This window comes from Haemaphysalis longicornis, unplaced genomic scaffold (assembly GCF_048455015.1).
Source record: "Haemaphysalis longicornis isolate Haplotype H1 unplaced genomic scaffold, Haemaphysalis longicornis Haplotype H1 scaffold_3, whole genome shotgun sequence".
Taxonomy (NCBI): Eukaryota; Metazoa; Arthropoda; class Arachnida; order Ixodida; family Ixodidae; genus Haemaphysalis; species Haemaphysalis longicornis.
The window spans coordinates 224,808,045-224,824,474 of NW_027526335.1; the positions used below are offsets into that span (position 1 = coordinate 224,808,045).

At 47.3% G+C, this 16,430-nt stretch overlaps 1 protein-coding gene across 1 annotated transcript in view; it reads right to left on the reverse strand.

Moving 5' to 3' along the window:
- The window catches only part of LOC144176017 (ATP-binding cassette sub-family C member 2-like), a 320,694-nt gene that overhangs the window by 193,371 nt on the left and 110,893 nt on the right, over positions 1–16,430 (reverse strand). The window contains exons 4-5 of the mRNA XM_077705121.1: positions 11,020–11,160; positions 810–935 (exon numbers count right to left, since the gene is read on the reverse strand). Of these exons, the coding sequence (XP_077561247.1) occupies positions 810–935; positions 11,020–11,160 (267 nt within the window). The remainder of the gene's footprint in view (positions 1–809; positions 936–11,019; positions 11,161–16,430) is intronic.

Below are 16,430 nucleotides of genomic sequence, written 5' to 3' on the forward strand. Positions count from 1 at the left end.
TACCTAAAAAACTGGGATCGCTGGGGTGCCTGAAAAACGAGCCTGAAAAACGAGTTTCGTTTTCTGCATATGCTGCTGAGTGTCCTGATCGCCAAGTTGCCTCCACAATCTTCGAATGAAATTGTGCGACAGCTGCACAAGTCGACTCGTCTTAATAGGCTGCAGGGGAAACGAGTCTCAGCAAAAATCGGCCATCTTGGCTCCGTGCTGGACACATGTAACGCCAGCCAACATTCTCGGTTTGCCGCTTCTAGTACGCGCACACTTTCGCGGCCATGGTTTACTACCAATGTACAGTAACAAAGAAACTCAACTAGAGGGTCATGACTGAGAAAGAGGCCTCAAAGCTTCGCGTAGGCAATAGCACCACTCCGTGTGTCCACTAACGCCACCTTCTCGTGGCGATCGTGGGCACACGAATCGTTATGCCTCTCTTCATTCGAGTACGGAAGAACTAAAGCAGTACGTGATTACTATGTCAACTATTGCCATCTGTTTAAAAATTTTTACGGAATTCGTGATTTTCCGATTGAGACGGATGCAGGGAACACACGATAGAAGTGGCTTAAGCTGTTCCTAAGCTTTAGCCAATCGACAGCAGCAACACGCGTTTCGGCGTACCCGAAATCACATTTTAAACACGACAAAAGGATTCGATTAAACGGGGTAAAATAACAGTATGCGGCAGGCAACAGTTCCACGATAGGGACACACCTCTGTCCTTATCTTTCGCACAGTATTGATATGTTTGTCAGCCATGACTCAAATAGCCAGTGACCATGTCCTATTATTATAACTTCAAAAATTACCTCCGTCCTTTCGAGGACCAAATCTTGAATCTCAGAAGCAATGAAGTTAGCACCGAGAGTTGCCACCAGAACGAGAGAAACGATGAGAGTTTTGTCGTCCATATTTGTTGTTAATGATAACGTGTCCTGTAAGACAGAAAACAAATGCCATATTTAGATTTCACAGAAGCATGTTTGAACGGTACCTTGTTGTTATCAAAAGCTGAGTTGACTTATGAGGCAACCTACTTTTACCTGACAGTGCCAACAATTACGTCTTCTTCATTCAAGCAATGACATATTTAAAGAAGCTGGTCCCGGAGGTATGCCGATATGTTTCCATTGACACGCCCCGTGCTGAGCAGCTGCAAACTCGGCCTCGCTTGCTTAGATAACTATCGGAATTATAACGCGCAAGAATTCGGCATTTTCTAGTGCCATAGAATAGAGTAGGTCAAAAGCACATCATCAGGAACCATGAAACACCAGTGACAGCCTTCATGGTGAACGAATCCAATTTGCGAATGTGAATCGGGATGATGGAGATCCCCGAAAAATAACTAAGCAGTTATTAGAAATTGGACAACAATAACAACGGCCATATTTTCAACGTAAGGGTTGCAAGAGACTCAAAAGCCTCGAAGACTAGTGTTCGCAGACAGTGACAGGAAAAAAAAATTGGCCGTGTATCTGATTGCTTCGCTGCAAACGCCCTTGAAAGAAAATAGTCGTCTGCCGCCCCTGCTCCGTAAGTGATCGCCTTTGCCCCGCCAAGCAGTGAGGCCCTCCCGCTACCATTTCCGTCGTGCCGATAAAGGTTTGTCTGAGAAAGGTTGTTTGCGTAAGGCACGATTACGCTGCACCCTTGTACTGCACCACTGGCACCATGAGTGTCACCATGGCATTCCTCGTCATCCGACGCATTGCCAGCCACGTAGAGCATGGGTCGGTGCACGCTTAAGTACGAGGCCTGCATGAGTACTTCGACGTTTCTTAGCCTGCGTTGAAAGACGTGGTCGAGAGTCGTTCTAATTGGGTTCCATGTACAAGAGGCGGAGCGAACCACAAAAGATAGTGCCGGCGATACCGGTGGCGGCACCTGGCAGTGGCGTTACGAAACCCACGAAGCTGCCCGCCCAGGGTCATTTCCAGATAGCGCCCCCATATCCAATTATTGTGGGGTGCCCGGCCGCTTTAAGGGAACAACCATGAAGTATCTATCCAATTATATTTTGAAGTGGCCTGCGGCATAGAGTTGGAGTGGCCTGCGGCATGCAAGTTATAGGCAATAATAACTAGAGAGGTATCTGGTGCTGCGATCGTCCGCAGAGACGGGCGTGATGGGTAGAAGTGGATTCGGATTGCCCCTCGGTTGCTCGGGGAGAGTACTATAGGTGGTATTCACCGAAACGTTTAGTCATAATTTCTTCATTTGGCAACACTGGAAACTTCCACGGACATGGCCGAAGCGCCACGGACATGGCGCGGCTTGTGCCACTGCGGTTACACACCGCTTAAGGAAAAAAAAAACACCGGCGTGCATGGCTGACTGAAAGGGTGAAGACGGCAGGTAGAACAAATGGAGTCCTGGACTAAGGACTCCGCCCACCTACCAGCTCTTAAATTTGATCGAGTTTTTACAGCAAAGCTGTCTATGGCTAGGATCCAGCAGATCGCCTCCGGTAACAGAGCGGTGTAGACAAGGATCGCTAGCGAGCATAGCGCCACGTTGCTGAGCCCACTCAAATACTAAAATCCCCGGGATCGTAAAACTGCGTGCCACACCCCCGGGCGCATGGAAAAAAATCATATAAAATAAAAAGGTCCAAGGGCCTTCATATTTTATTACAAGACGGCTTATATTTGCTTTAAAAAATTGGCTGGCGATTACGATACTCCCTAAGGCGATATTTGGGCGCAGCTGTTCGGGCATCTCGTTTAGCAGCAGGGGCAGACGACGCAGTTCCACCAGTTGCGTCATTCTTTGCTTAGTAGGAACTGGCCGAAAGCGCATGTGCACGTTCAACAACAGCTGCTGCAGATGCGTACGACCGGTTGTGTCACTCGCAGTTCAGCACTCACTCCTGATGGCTGCAGTTCGCTGGGGCAGCAATCACTCGTGGGTTCTCCGACGGTGAGCCTCTGCGGCGGCGGCGCGAAGTGCGTCTCAGGAAGGGACCGCGAACTACGTCTTAGGCCGGGTTCATACTGTCGTCGCAATGTCGTAAAATCTTTAAATAATTGAAATTGAAATTGAAATTGAAATTTATTCTGCAACAATAAAATGTTACGAGGATTACAGCTAAAGTTGTGGAAACAGCTTGATAGGCCCTGACCCCCCTAGAGCACGGGGCGGCATGCATACAAAGCATACGGCTAAGCGTTAAAAGGCTTCATGGGGAAGCACATTGGGGTTTTGCGTTGTCATTTGAACAGAAAAAAATAAGATACAAGCACAAGTCTCCACAGCACATCATTATACAAATATTAGGCGGAGTTCTTTTAATGGTATACAGGATACGTCCATGTTTACTGATGTGACTACACGGTTTGAAACTCGAGGTAATTAGAATTTTGACGTTTGATTTCCATAATGTGTTGTGCATTTAGCGACATGCCACACTTCAGGATGGCGTACATTATATGACGGGGTGTTTTTCTTTAAATTTGCTATGCTAGTTACGGCATCGTTATTTTTCAATAAACCTAGTTTATATGAATGACATAATTTATATTCATATATTGAAAGAACCTTAATTTTGTGATATTTCCTAAATATGTCGGCGGTGTGGCTGCGATAAGGCACTTTACCAGCTAGACGTAAAGCTTTTTTCTGTAACACGGTAAGCCGACTAACTGTTTACAGATGTTGTTGACCATACGAGGAACGCATAAAATAACAGAGAAGAAAATAGGGCGTTATATATGAGTATATTAACAGAGGAAGGCAAATAGTGGCAGTGGCGACGCATGTTACCAACTGCCATAGATAGTTTATTAACAATATAGTTGGCATGATCATCCCATGTCATGTTTTGTGAGAAATACACACAGAGAGATTTGAAGCTTTTTACGATTTCAATTTCAGTCCTGTTCAAATGTATTTTGGGCAGCTCAACGGGTGTGTGGTGGGGGTGAAATAAAACAGCCTTCGTTTTAATAATGTTTAGTTCTAGGTAGTAATTAGCGCCCATGAATTAATTTGAGCCAGTACGCGATTCGCTCTGCTACCTAATTAAACGAACGTCGTGCCTGAAAAGAATAAACTAGTATCACCAGCATGTACTATATATTGGACTGTTTCATCAATTTGGACAACCTCGTTGACAAAGTATAAATAAGAACGGTCCTAGGATGCTTCCCTGCGGGACACCGTTTGTGATGGGTGTGATTGCAGAACGTTTTCCTTCGATGACACCAAATAGAGTGCGGTATTGCAAGTAGGAACTAATTAACTTGTGCGCAATTCCCCTAATGCCATAATGATCCAGTTTTTGAAGGAGAATTTTATGATTAATCAGTCGATGGCTTTTGAGAAGTCTAGGAACATCCCTAGTACCATATGTTTCCGTTCAAAATTGTCTAGCATCAATTTCTTCTGGGCCAGTAGCGCAAATTCTGTACACTTGTTCCTTCGGAAACCATACTGTGCATAATTATTCAAGTTGAAGCGGTTAGTAAAGCAGGTTAGGCGTGTCAAAATTATTTTTTCTTAGCCTTTTGAAAACACTGGCTAGCAAAATCTCGCTTTTTTTACATCACGGAGGTTTTTAGTGACCAAATTCCTATATTTCTTAAATACTTTGAGGGCTTCGGGGGTTTTACTCACTATAAACGCTTTGAACAATTGGTTTCTTTATCAAATAAGCTTGAGGCATTCTTTATTAATCCAGGGTTTCCTACTTTTTTTACATGCTTGTGAACCTCTTCACTGGGCAACACTCAAAGTATAGTTCTGTGAGCTTTTTTTATAAATAAGTCGTAAGCTGAGTTGGGATCGCCCGCTGAGAATACATCGTTCCAATTTGCTCCACATAAACAGTCTCTAAAAGCTTGTAGCGTTTGAGGAGTAATGAATCTGTAAGAAAATTCCGAACGCAGTGGTTTAGGTATGCTGATGAATTAGGTGTGCTGATGAACTGATCAAATGACGTCATTTGACGTCTCATCCAATCGAACTGCGTGAAACGCCGTTTTCTTACCTCCATAGCGCACGGTACGGCTGTTATGTCTGTAGTCTGAACATAGCATTAAGCAAACGCACATCATCCTCATGCAAACGACCTCCTCACGTTTTCACCAAGCGTCGAGAGCCTCGTGCGGGCACAGCATACTGCCCCTTCCATTCCCCTACTGCACACTTTCGGAGAGCGCCGGCTCGCGCCGCCACGGCGAACCGCCCTCCCCGCCCAAATTTCGCGATATTCTCCTCCTTTGCTTTCTTTCAGTCACCGGTCTTCTCATCGTTCGCTCCGTCACGACGATGCGGATGCGGCTGAGCCCAGAGATGGGCACCAAAGGGCTGCGACCTAAAATGTCTTCCCAGCAATTCATGTGTGTTAGGAGGTGAAGCCGACTTTAAGGGGTCGTTGTAAGCTTGATCTTTGTAAGATGGCTTTCCCACAGCGGGGGTTGCACAATGAATCACGTCAATCTTCGTCGGGGATGCCAATACAGAAAGTGGCTCTAACGCTTGTTTTATTGGAACAATACCGAAACAAATTATATGACCATTAGCCGCTGAGACGACTCTAACAGAACGCCGGGTTTTACATACAGTAGAACCTCGCTGTTACGTTCCTCACTGTTGCGTTTTCCTGGCTGTTGCGTTGTGCGCCAGCGGTCCCGGCATAGCTCCCATAGGATATAATGTACTACGAACCCCGCTGTAGCGCCGCAACTGTGGGCTCGTTCGTGTATAATGCGTTCAACGTGACACTACGCAGCGGCTTGGGCACCACCGTTTTGGCTTTCGAGTAGTCTTGTTTAGGCTTTGTTACTGAACTGGCCTACAAGGAGCCGCAAGTGAATGGGAAAGGCCAACACTAGACGGACATCCACCGAAAGTGCAATCACGATCATCACTGAGCCTAGAAGAGAAGGTTTACTTCGGAACGCCGGAAGTGCGTGATGTTAGCGCCGCTGCATTGTTTTAATGGCGCCGTGCAGCATTTTTAGATTAGGTCAGTTGGCAAAGAGCGCGGCCTTCCAGTACCGCGGCAGGGGCTGGTGCTGCCGTCAACCAGGCGGTGGCGCTGCGGTAGCCTTGAGATCGGTCTCACCGCGTTGTCTGCTGCTCCTTCCTTGCAACCCTCGGCGCATTCTACAACACCCATACCGACACTTGCGCCAGCCCTTCTACACCGCCCTTCTACACACTGCACTCTCTACACCACCCATAAAGATGGTCGGAAGGGCGAGCGAGTGGTTTGGGGATTTCACGACGCCCGCTGTGGTTGTCGACCTTCTCGAGTAGGGTGACGGTGAGCCAGTAGTAGAGTAGATTTTACGACGGCTAACATTACCTGACGCCGGTCCTAATTGCTTTTGGCAACACTAAATGTGCACATAAAAATGCAAAAAATACCGCTACACTTGGCAGAACGGGCAGAAACGAAGTTGGAAACAATGGAGCTCTAGATAGGGGTGATTTTACGACGCCAGTTAGACGCCGGCCCATTTTCCTGGCTTTGCTCTCTCTAGCATTTTCCTGGCTGTTACGTTTTCTGTTCCCGGTCCGGTGAAAAAAGCATTAACGGGATTCCCCTGTAGTTTCCAAAATCAAATTGTTCACAGTGAAATTGTATATATTGAGAAGTTCTCGTCCGCTGTCAATACATATGGGCTTCTAGCGGATGGAAACAGACAGCCCCATGTTTGTCCGCGGGATCAAAACTCTAGTTCGTCAAAAGTTAATTCGGTTAATTAACCACGAACTATGCTCAATCGCAAATTACAAACAAACGGGTTTTGCTTCGTGCACCCCTTGGTCTACGACGTAGTCAAAGCTGACGTTGAGGCTCGCCACCGCAGATTTGCTCGTCATCCTCGTTCACAGGGTTGTCAGTCTACATTTTTTGTCATTCTACATGCATGTGCACGTTGCAGCCGGCATACAGAAAAGTGGCTCATGAGTGCCTATGGAAAAATTTATGGTTAGCGATCGCGGCCTACGGGTCCCTATGGTCCCCCATAAAATGGCATACAATAGGCTACAGCAAGGTTTACAGTTTTTATGCATGAGTGCTAAAGACTCTAAACTATAACTTTCTTATTAAACGGTTACAGAACATCCTAGTGTGTTTAAGCTATGGATCCAGAGCTCTTCAGGTTACTTTAGCCTGCCAAATAAATATGTATGGCTTTAGTTCTATAGTCCAGCCGTTACAAAGGTCCTTTGGCTAGCCATAGATTGTTGTTTCGCTTGGGGTCTACAAACTTGAAATTATATAACTGTCTTTTGCCAGCCATCGAAAAGAAATGTCCTAAAGCTAAAGAGAGACAGCCATAAAAGCTCTGTTGGATAGTTGTAGACAGTTTAATTGTAAGTACGCAGACTTGAAAGTATTTAGCTGTCCTTTGCAAGATATTGGAAAGAATGTGCCCTAAACCTAAAGAGAGATAACCATAAACGCTACTGCAGCTGGCTGCAGAGCAATATATAAGTGTCAACTTGTAGACATGCGAAAATTTAGCAACATTTAGCAGGCATTGGAAAAGTGTTTGAGCAGGAGCCGCGGAACCGCTGCCATGAAAGCTTCCTTAGCCAATTATGTATTGACATAAGGCCGCACACCTCTAGCCGCTTATAGGAAAGTGTTAGCCCATAAAGCTATAAATAGCGCAACCATTAATGATATTCCGCTGCTTTCAAAATGACATGACGCGAAATCCATATACTCAGGATTCACCAGCATCTATGACATATATTGGATGACGATGATGATGTTGATCAGCCGGTTATGTAAAAGTACTTGTTAAATAACGTTACTTACTGATTATACCAACAATAATTGAAGAGCAAAATTAAAGGCAGCTACTGATTAACTCTCAAATTCAGGTTGCGACTTTCTATACCGCACGTCGTCAAAACTAGAAAATGAACGTCCAGCGAGTGTCGCATATGTTCGGAGTAATCTTCTGTGGCACGTCGCTGCCGGGGGAAGGTGATAGTGCCTTTCTACTCTGTGAAGGATGACCAGCAAAGCTGCAGTGCAGAGCTTCAACGTGAACTTTGACTCGGTCGTAGTCCAAGGGGTGCACGAAGCAAAACCCGGTTGTTTGTAATTTGCGATTGAGCATAGTTCCTGGTTAATTAACTGAATCAGCTTATGACGAACCAGAGTATTGTTCCGGTGGACAAACATGGGGCTGTCTGTTTCTCTCCCGTAGAATGCCATATGTATTGACAGCGGACCAGAATTTCACAATATTTACAATGTCGCTGTGAACCATGTAATTTTGAAAACTATATGAAACCCGGCGTTCTGTTAGAGTCGTCTCAGCGGCTACTGGTCATATAATTTCTTTCGGTATTGTTCCAATAAAACAAGCGTTAGAGCCACTTTCTGTATTGGCATCCCCGACGAAGATTGACGTGAGTCATTGTGCAACTCCCGCTGTGGGAAAGTCATCTTACAAAGATAAAGCTTACAACGACCCCTTAAAGTTGGCTTCACCTCCTAACACAAATGAATTGCTGGGAAGATATTTTAGGGCACAGTTCCTTGGTGCCCGTCTCTGGGCTCAGCCGCTTCCGCGTCGTCGTGACCGAGTGAAGGATGAGAAGACCGACGACTGAAAGAAATCAAAGGAGGAGAATGTCGCGAAATTCGGGAGGGGAGGGCGGTTCGCCATGGCGGCGCGAGCCAGCGCTCTCCGAAAGTGTGCACTGGGGGAATGGAACGGGCAGTATGCTGTGCCCGCACAAGGCGCTCTAGGCTTGGCGAAAACGTGAGGGGGCGTTCGCGTGAAGATGATGTGCGTTCGCTTAATGCTATGTTGAGACTACCGACGTAGCAGCCGTATCGTGCGCCATGAACGTAAAAAACGGCGTTTCACGCAGTTCGGTTGGCTGAGACGTCAAATGACGTCATTATTTAAAGATATTACGACAGTTACGACAAGAGTCTGAACCCGGCATAAGACGCAGTTCGTGGTCCCTTCCTGAGACGCACCTCGCACCACCGCTGCAGAGGCTCACCGTCGAGAGAACCCACGAGTGAGCGCTGCCCCAGCGCACTGCAGGCATCAGGAGTGAGTGCTGAACTGCGAGTGACGCAACCGGTCGCGCGCATCTGCAGCGGCTGTTGTCGAACGCGTACATGCGCTCTCAGCCAGTTCTTACTGGGCAATGAGCGACGCAACTGGTGGAACTGCTTCGTCTGCCGCTGCTGCTAAACGAGCTGCCCCAACAGCTGCGTCCAGATATTGCATTACGGAGTATCTTAATCGCCAGCCAGTTTTTACAGCAAAGCTCTCTACGGCTGGGATCCAGCAGATCGTCTCCGGTAACAGAGCGGTGTAGCCAAGAATCGCTGGCGAGCGTAGCGTCACGTTAATGCCCGCTCAAATGCCCGGAATTTTAAAACTTCGCGCCACTCCCCGGCGCATGGAAAAACTCATGTCAAATGAAAAAGGTCCCAGAGCCTTCATATTTTAACACAAGATGGCTTATATCTCCTTGAAAAATTGGCAGGTTTAAAAAGTTTACGGTTTCTTTTATTGCGGCGTTTCGGTTTAACTTTACAAAAAATGCGCTTAGCAAGCTCATTTAACTTGTCAAGCTATCGGAGCAGCAACGCCATGACGCGAGTAATGCCTTTAAAGAGGTAGCTTGTCGCGGAAGTTAGCTAGGTTTTTTTATTGCATGTGACTCAGCGGGCGCAGTCGCCCCTGCGCCAAAGAAAAAGAAAGCGTTCATAACTGCAAAACTGTTGCTGCTACAAGGTTCAAAGTTGGTATAAAGGTGCTCTCTAACTTCATTAAAGAGGATTGCGATAAGGGCGGATTACATGGCGGATTATATGGCGGAGAATACAATGCGGCTTTCCTGACGAAAATGTGAAAATTGACGCAGCTCTGTCCAAACGAATTTGCCATGTATGGATGGTACTCGAAGGTACCTTGCATGCCTGTGTTCTATTGGGTTTAATTGACAGTGTTTAGGTGAGTTAGAATTAGCGGAATGTTTCCAATAACCAAATTCTCCACCTACGTTAATTTCCTAAGTGTTCACGAAACATTTATTACAGAATGCAGCTAGGAACAAACCCGAAAAAGTGCCACAGGAGAAGTTCTACAGATCCGTAAAATTACACGGGCATGACTACGCCTGAGGTTTAAATAAGACTAAATTACACGCCGTGAACATTGTTTTAGCCATCTATAGAAAAAGCTACATTTTTATGGAATCACAATAATGCGATCATAGAAGGCGCTAAAGACAACCATGGGATGTCGATAGACAGCCATACAAGCGGCTTTAGGTAAACCATTAAGTAAACTAAACACATTTTTACACGTGTCTATAAGAGGAGCTAATGATAGTCATACAACGGTCTATAGCACAAGCGAAAGACACACATAGTAATTCCGATACAAAAAGTAAAGGCAGCCATAGAACCAGCTGTAGGAGAAGCAACAGGAACCCATAGGAATGTCGATACGAATATCTAAATACAGCAATTGAAACGGCTATATATAATTGGGCCAAATAGCTAAAGCCGCATTAAAAATGTTTTTGTATAGCTTACCATACGATGTTTTTGTATGATGGCCGGCCTTGCTGCTACCGGTTACTTGGCCTTGTGGAAGTTGGATAGTGAAACAACTATAGCTTTGCTTAAACAATACTAGCCCAAAATCACCAAAGGCAGCCCATACCTTTTCCGCTAATCTGGACGTCAGCGAAACTTCAAACGGAGCGAAATTCCTAGTGTTAATTATTTTCCTACGCTTTTTCAGATTTTTTTCGCGCAGGCTAATGAGCCAAAGTTTACGTGGGTGGAATCCTCGGTAGGCTAAACTTAAGTCGTCTAATCGTCGCAGAATCTGCATTTCCTATAACCGTTTACCTATAAGCGCCTAACTAACAAAGTTTTATATTGAAAATATATTTTTTCTCTCCACGAATCTTTCCATGGGCCTGTGAAATCGTCTCCGTTAGAAAAGATTCCCGAAGGACACGGTTCTTATGACTGAAATGTCTCACTGTATTCGGTACTTTTACCTGAATTGTGAATAAGGCTGCGAGCTGGCAGAAGACGTCAAGCACACAGGCGGTGGTTAGCAGTCCCAAGAGCGTCACTGCGAAGCCGGAAGGAGGGAGGCAGTGCTGACGGCGACGTGCCAGCAACAGAAGTACAAGGATCTGTTAAGGAAACGTGTTTGGTTAGTCTAAATTGCGCGATATTGAAGCGCATCGTATGTTTTCAATGAAGGTCGTCAAGGCGCAAAATTTTCACCGCAGGCACGCTGAAGCTACAAAAATGGTGAGGTTCTCTCCTAAATATTCAAACTCAGCTTCTGGCCAATGCCATGTGGCCATCCTGGAACATTTTACTTGCCGCATTTCGGCATTCCCCCGACTCTTCAGAAGTTTTAACAGCACTTTTCACGAATTTTGGTAAACGAAATCTATCACCAAAAGTAGGAGTGTCAATCAGTGAGGCAGGGTTAAGTTAATGCTGAAGTACGATGCTAAAAAATTCAGACATTCCTGGTCTCACTAGATCAACTGAAGTAGTCATAAAAGCGGTTTTAACATAGACTGCAAGAAAGTAGGTACATAAGTATCGTTAGTATGACGGAATAGGATAACGACACCTATACAAAATTTGTATCGTACAATAGGGAACCACCCAGTCAGTCAGTCAGTGAAAACTTTATTACACATGAGTGAAAAAGGGAGCGTTAGGTGCTGCCTCCCCTCATCAGTCGGCCGTTATCCCTGGGGCTTGGTGGTTTCCAGGGCGAGACCGATGATCTTGCGCTGGGCTTCGGAGGTTCGGCTGAGGAGTAGTGCCTCCCAGGATGCTACGTTTTGGTGCGGTTTCTTGTACGAAGGACAGGTCCACATCATGCGGACGAGGTCCGATCGACCCTTACATTTCTTACATCTTGGATCGACGACCCTGGGATGCCACTTACTATAAGGACTGGGTTCTGAAAAACTCCAGTCTGCAAACGTCTCCAGAAAATCTCCTCTTTGCTACTTAGCTGTGGATCCACAGGAGGTAGTATCACCCTCTCTAGTCTATAATATTGTGTGATTTCGCTGTAGTCACTCGGCCCTTCGTTCGCCGTCATCTAACGCTTTTGGCAAAGGTTTTTGGTGGGCTTGCAAAACAGACTACCTGCGTTGTACCGATGTGCTCCAGCATCACGTACGCGGTGTTTTACTGCGAAACAGTATATGTCTAACCCCCCCCCCCCGTTTTTATTCCGGTGAAGCAGATTTACTCGGCGGCCGTTTTTATTCCCTTTTATTCCCCTGGCCACATCCCATGCCTCTTTCAAAAGCCCCGCAATCGGCAGATAACGGTGGTAGCGCCTTTATCAGGCCTTACCTGACCAACTTCCTGGTTCCAACGCCGACGTCAGGCCATAATTTTTTGTTCAGAATGAGAGGGTTCCCGCGCGAAATTTTTGCCCGTGTATTTCACGCCTAGGCGCGCGCCCATCACCGGTTGCCGGTTGATGCCAACACTAGTTGGCCGTAGAAGCAGGTGGGCGTGCATGCACAACTGGTCTTCATGCCTCTACCAATGACATGTGCGTTGTGCTGGCGGGAAATTTAAACGTGGAAGTGTCGTGGCTCAATGTAACCTGTCAGCAGTCCTCAATGATCGAGTGGTTTGGGTTTGGGTTGATGTGTTACACAGACAGTGAGAGGCCAACGACGCGATACGGAAACGAACCGCCACATGTTTGTACACTGGAATAAATCTCGAGTCCTTCCTGGTTACAACTCCAAATGGACAGACGCCTATAGTTCCCTATGAGGAAGTACAGCGAAAATCAAAGGAGCATCTGCGGAACAGAAGCGCGAATGAGTGCAAAAACAAAGAAAGCCTTGCCGAATAATTCATAGCGAATTCGGGGAAGGACAAGAAAGGAGAGACATCACGGAGCACTACCTTCAACTCTGAAGGTGAAAGTGGCGCCCCGTGGTGTCTCTCTTTTCTTGGCCTTGTCCGCATGAGCTATGAATTTTTCGGCAACGCAACACCAACTCGCCCAGGAATCTGTACTCGTTGACATGAGACGGCTGCCGCCACCGTTTCAACTGCAAGTTCCAGCTCACCAAGTAGCTGGGAATCCCTCCCGGATAAACCGCAGCGTCGACGTGAGGCAATATTTCTAGTGCAGCTTGAAGAGCTTTCAGAGCGACAATTTTGGCGGTGCCTTTTACTTCTAAACACGTACACCCAACTGGTTATCGGTTTATCAGGCACGAGGTGGGACTGGAGGGAAGTGGAGAAGGGCCGTGCACGCGCAGATATAGGTTTCATGCCCTCACTGATGACATGTCGGTTGCGCTGGCGGGAGGTGTAAACGTGTACGTCGGCTGCCCCACTGCGAACTTTCCGGTGTTTTCAGTGATCGAGTGGATTAAGTTGGTGTGTTACGGAGACAATAAGATGCATATGACACGGGAGGGAAACAGACAGCTCCAGTTTTGGATACGTGGATACGTGGACGACCACCTGGTTGTTTTAAGAAAGCGGGAATCTGCAACCTACCACGAAACTGTTGAGCTGGTTTTAGAGACTTTTAGGAAGGTAGGTGGCAGCCTGAGTTTCACTGATGAGCTTCAGAACGGGCAGAACCTTAGATTTTAGATATTTACATCTGCATAGCAGAAAATCATGTGTGCTGGGTGTACTGTCCACGCGCCACTAAAGGGCTTCTTCCTTTTGGATCCGCTCATTCGAAAACCGTGAAGCGAGCGATTGCTGTTTCGTGCTTAGAGTGTCCCCTCTTCAAATAATGCGTTCATCGCATGCACGCCAGTTTCGAGGCCCAGGTGTCACGACTTGAGGACGCGGGTTATCCTCGCAGGCTGCTGTCAGTTGTCTCTCAGTCGCTACGCAAGAAAATGAAGCACCGGCACTCGAATTATCAGGTGACGAGGGAAAAGAAAAAGCGACCTGAGGTAGTGCCTTATATGCACAAAGTGGCCCATAATATTAAGCGTGTGGCCAAAAAATACGATGTGCCTATCGCGTTCTCTGCGCCGTGCAAGTTGGCGAGCCTGTGTAAGCGCATCAACGGGGAAAAAAGAAAAGTTGTTGCGAAAAGAAGCACGGTGCGCAGTACGTGGACTGCCAAGTTGGCGTCATTTACCCAAGTCCGCTCACGTGCGGTAAGGTGCACATCGGACAAACCGGCCGATGAGTAAATGACCGCCTCAGGGAACATGATCTTTCCATGAAGAATGGCACCGGGTCGCATTTGCCTCATCACTGTCGCGAGTGTGGCAAAGGATGCCTTACGCGACTGACAGAAACAATTATTTTAGGAAAGAGTCGTGACACCGTGGCGCGAGAACTGCGCGAAGCGTATTTTATTCAGAAAAACGGCGCAGGCTGTATCAGTGAAACATCGCTATCACTGTTTTCGAAGGAGTACCGGATTCTAGACAACATGCGATAAAAAGGCGTGATTGTTGTCTTCAGCTGTGGCCATTTTGTTTTAAAGCAAAGCTTTTTACTTCTACCCCCCAAGGGTTCTTTCGCGACCATTGGTGTCACCAAAAAACTCCCACGAACAAATAAAAGAATTTACGGCTACCGCCAGGAATCGAACATGGAAATAATAGAGTAACGAAGCAATAGCCCGTTGTCTTACCGATTTAGCTACGAGCCCACACGGAGACCGGGAAGACAGGTGTTGCACTCACCAGGCACATGTACGCGGTTACCCACTGCATTTCTCGCTTAATGCAGCGTGATGGCGTCACGCGACATCTCGAGCCGCTGTGCGCTCTGCCCCCGGCACGTGTAGCGTCCCTGTGCGCGCCTTGCGCGTGTGGTAGAAGGTACAACAATTAAATGAATCTCACTCCAACTCATGAAATCTCGCTTCTAATACGCCAATGTGGTAAAGCCTGTGCCCGCCAGTGTTCACGTAAAAATCACAGCTCCTTGTCGTCCGCCCTCACGCCAAACAACACATCAAGGAACACATTCAAATAATACTTGATTGCCAGGACATCACTCCAAGCCCCAGCATCAAGATCCTGCATCTCCAGGCCTACATCTCCAGGCCTACATCTCCAGGCCAACACCAAGAGTTACGTATCTTTGTAGCGCCTCAAACACAGCATCAATCAAATCGCACACCTAACCAGGAGAGTTGCCACCAGGAAGCGAGGCCTCAACGAACCCGAACCCATTCGATTAATTCTAGCTTTTGTCCTCTCGAGAATCACTTACGTTTTCTCCTAGGCAAAGAGGACATAAAGATGCTTTACATAGTGATTAGAATGGCGGTTGAGCAGGTCGGTGGTCTTGCCATGAGTCGTCCATAGAGAGGGTGCTGAGCACGGGGCTCCACAACACGGTGGAAAAGCTAATAGAGAGCCATCTTTCTAACCAGAAGATCCGAACGCGCAGAACTGCGGCGGGACGCCGCATCCTTCACCAGATTGTCTCGGCAGCACAGAATGTCACTCCGCTTGATGTACTCTCGGAATCTCGGCGACAAGAACTGAAAATGCTCCTTTTGCTTAAAAATATGAATCCCTCACACGAGTGTCACCGACAAGCATGGGCTCAAGCGGTCAACACCAACCTCGGTGGGGATCACGCAATGATCTACAAACACGCCTCCCAACATAGAGGGCCGGCATACGCCATCATCGTGGCTAACTCCAGAACCAACCTCCTTGCGTGTGCGTCACTCAAGAACCAAGACATCACGGCAGCAGAAGAGGCAGCCATCGCCTTGGCTATCAATCAACAAGGGGTTTTGAAGGTAGTCACCGATTCTCAATAAGGCTGCCCGAATTACCAGTCGGATTGGGTCTCCCGACCTAAAAACCACTCCCAAAACGGTTCCATTTAGCTCATCTGGACACCCGCTCACGCTTCCATGGAGGGCAACGAATACGCGCACTAACAAGCCTGCGCTTTTACCCCCGTGCTATGCAGCCGCACGGGGAAAGTCACCTGGTTGTCTCCTGCAGGAACATAACCCAGTATTATCGCCCTCAGATACAGACCCTACCTTTGCCGTACCCTGACCTTTCCTTCCAGAGAACAACCAACCTACGGCTCATACAATCAGGCTCATTCCACACCCGACGCGTCTTCACTTACTGCACCCGAATTTACTAACACGCTGAATGTAAATTTTACTCAGAAGTAGGAACACTCCGCCACATAATGGGGGTGTGCGACTTTAGTGCTGAGCAGCCTCTTCTCTTACCGTTAACTACCCAACAAGAGCAATGGGAGATGCGCGGACTGCATATGAGCTCCAGTGAAGAAGCAACCACTCCCCTTGGCCACAATCTGGGCCGTTCCCAAATCTGAATAGATTTCCTCCTCCCCCTGTCTTCCCCTCCTCCTCATCCCGCGTCTCTGCCGAAGGTCTCTTCGCCTCTGTCCGCGGCAGCAGAGGGGGAGAAGTGGA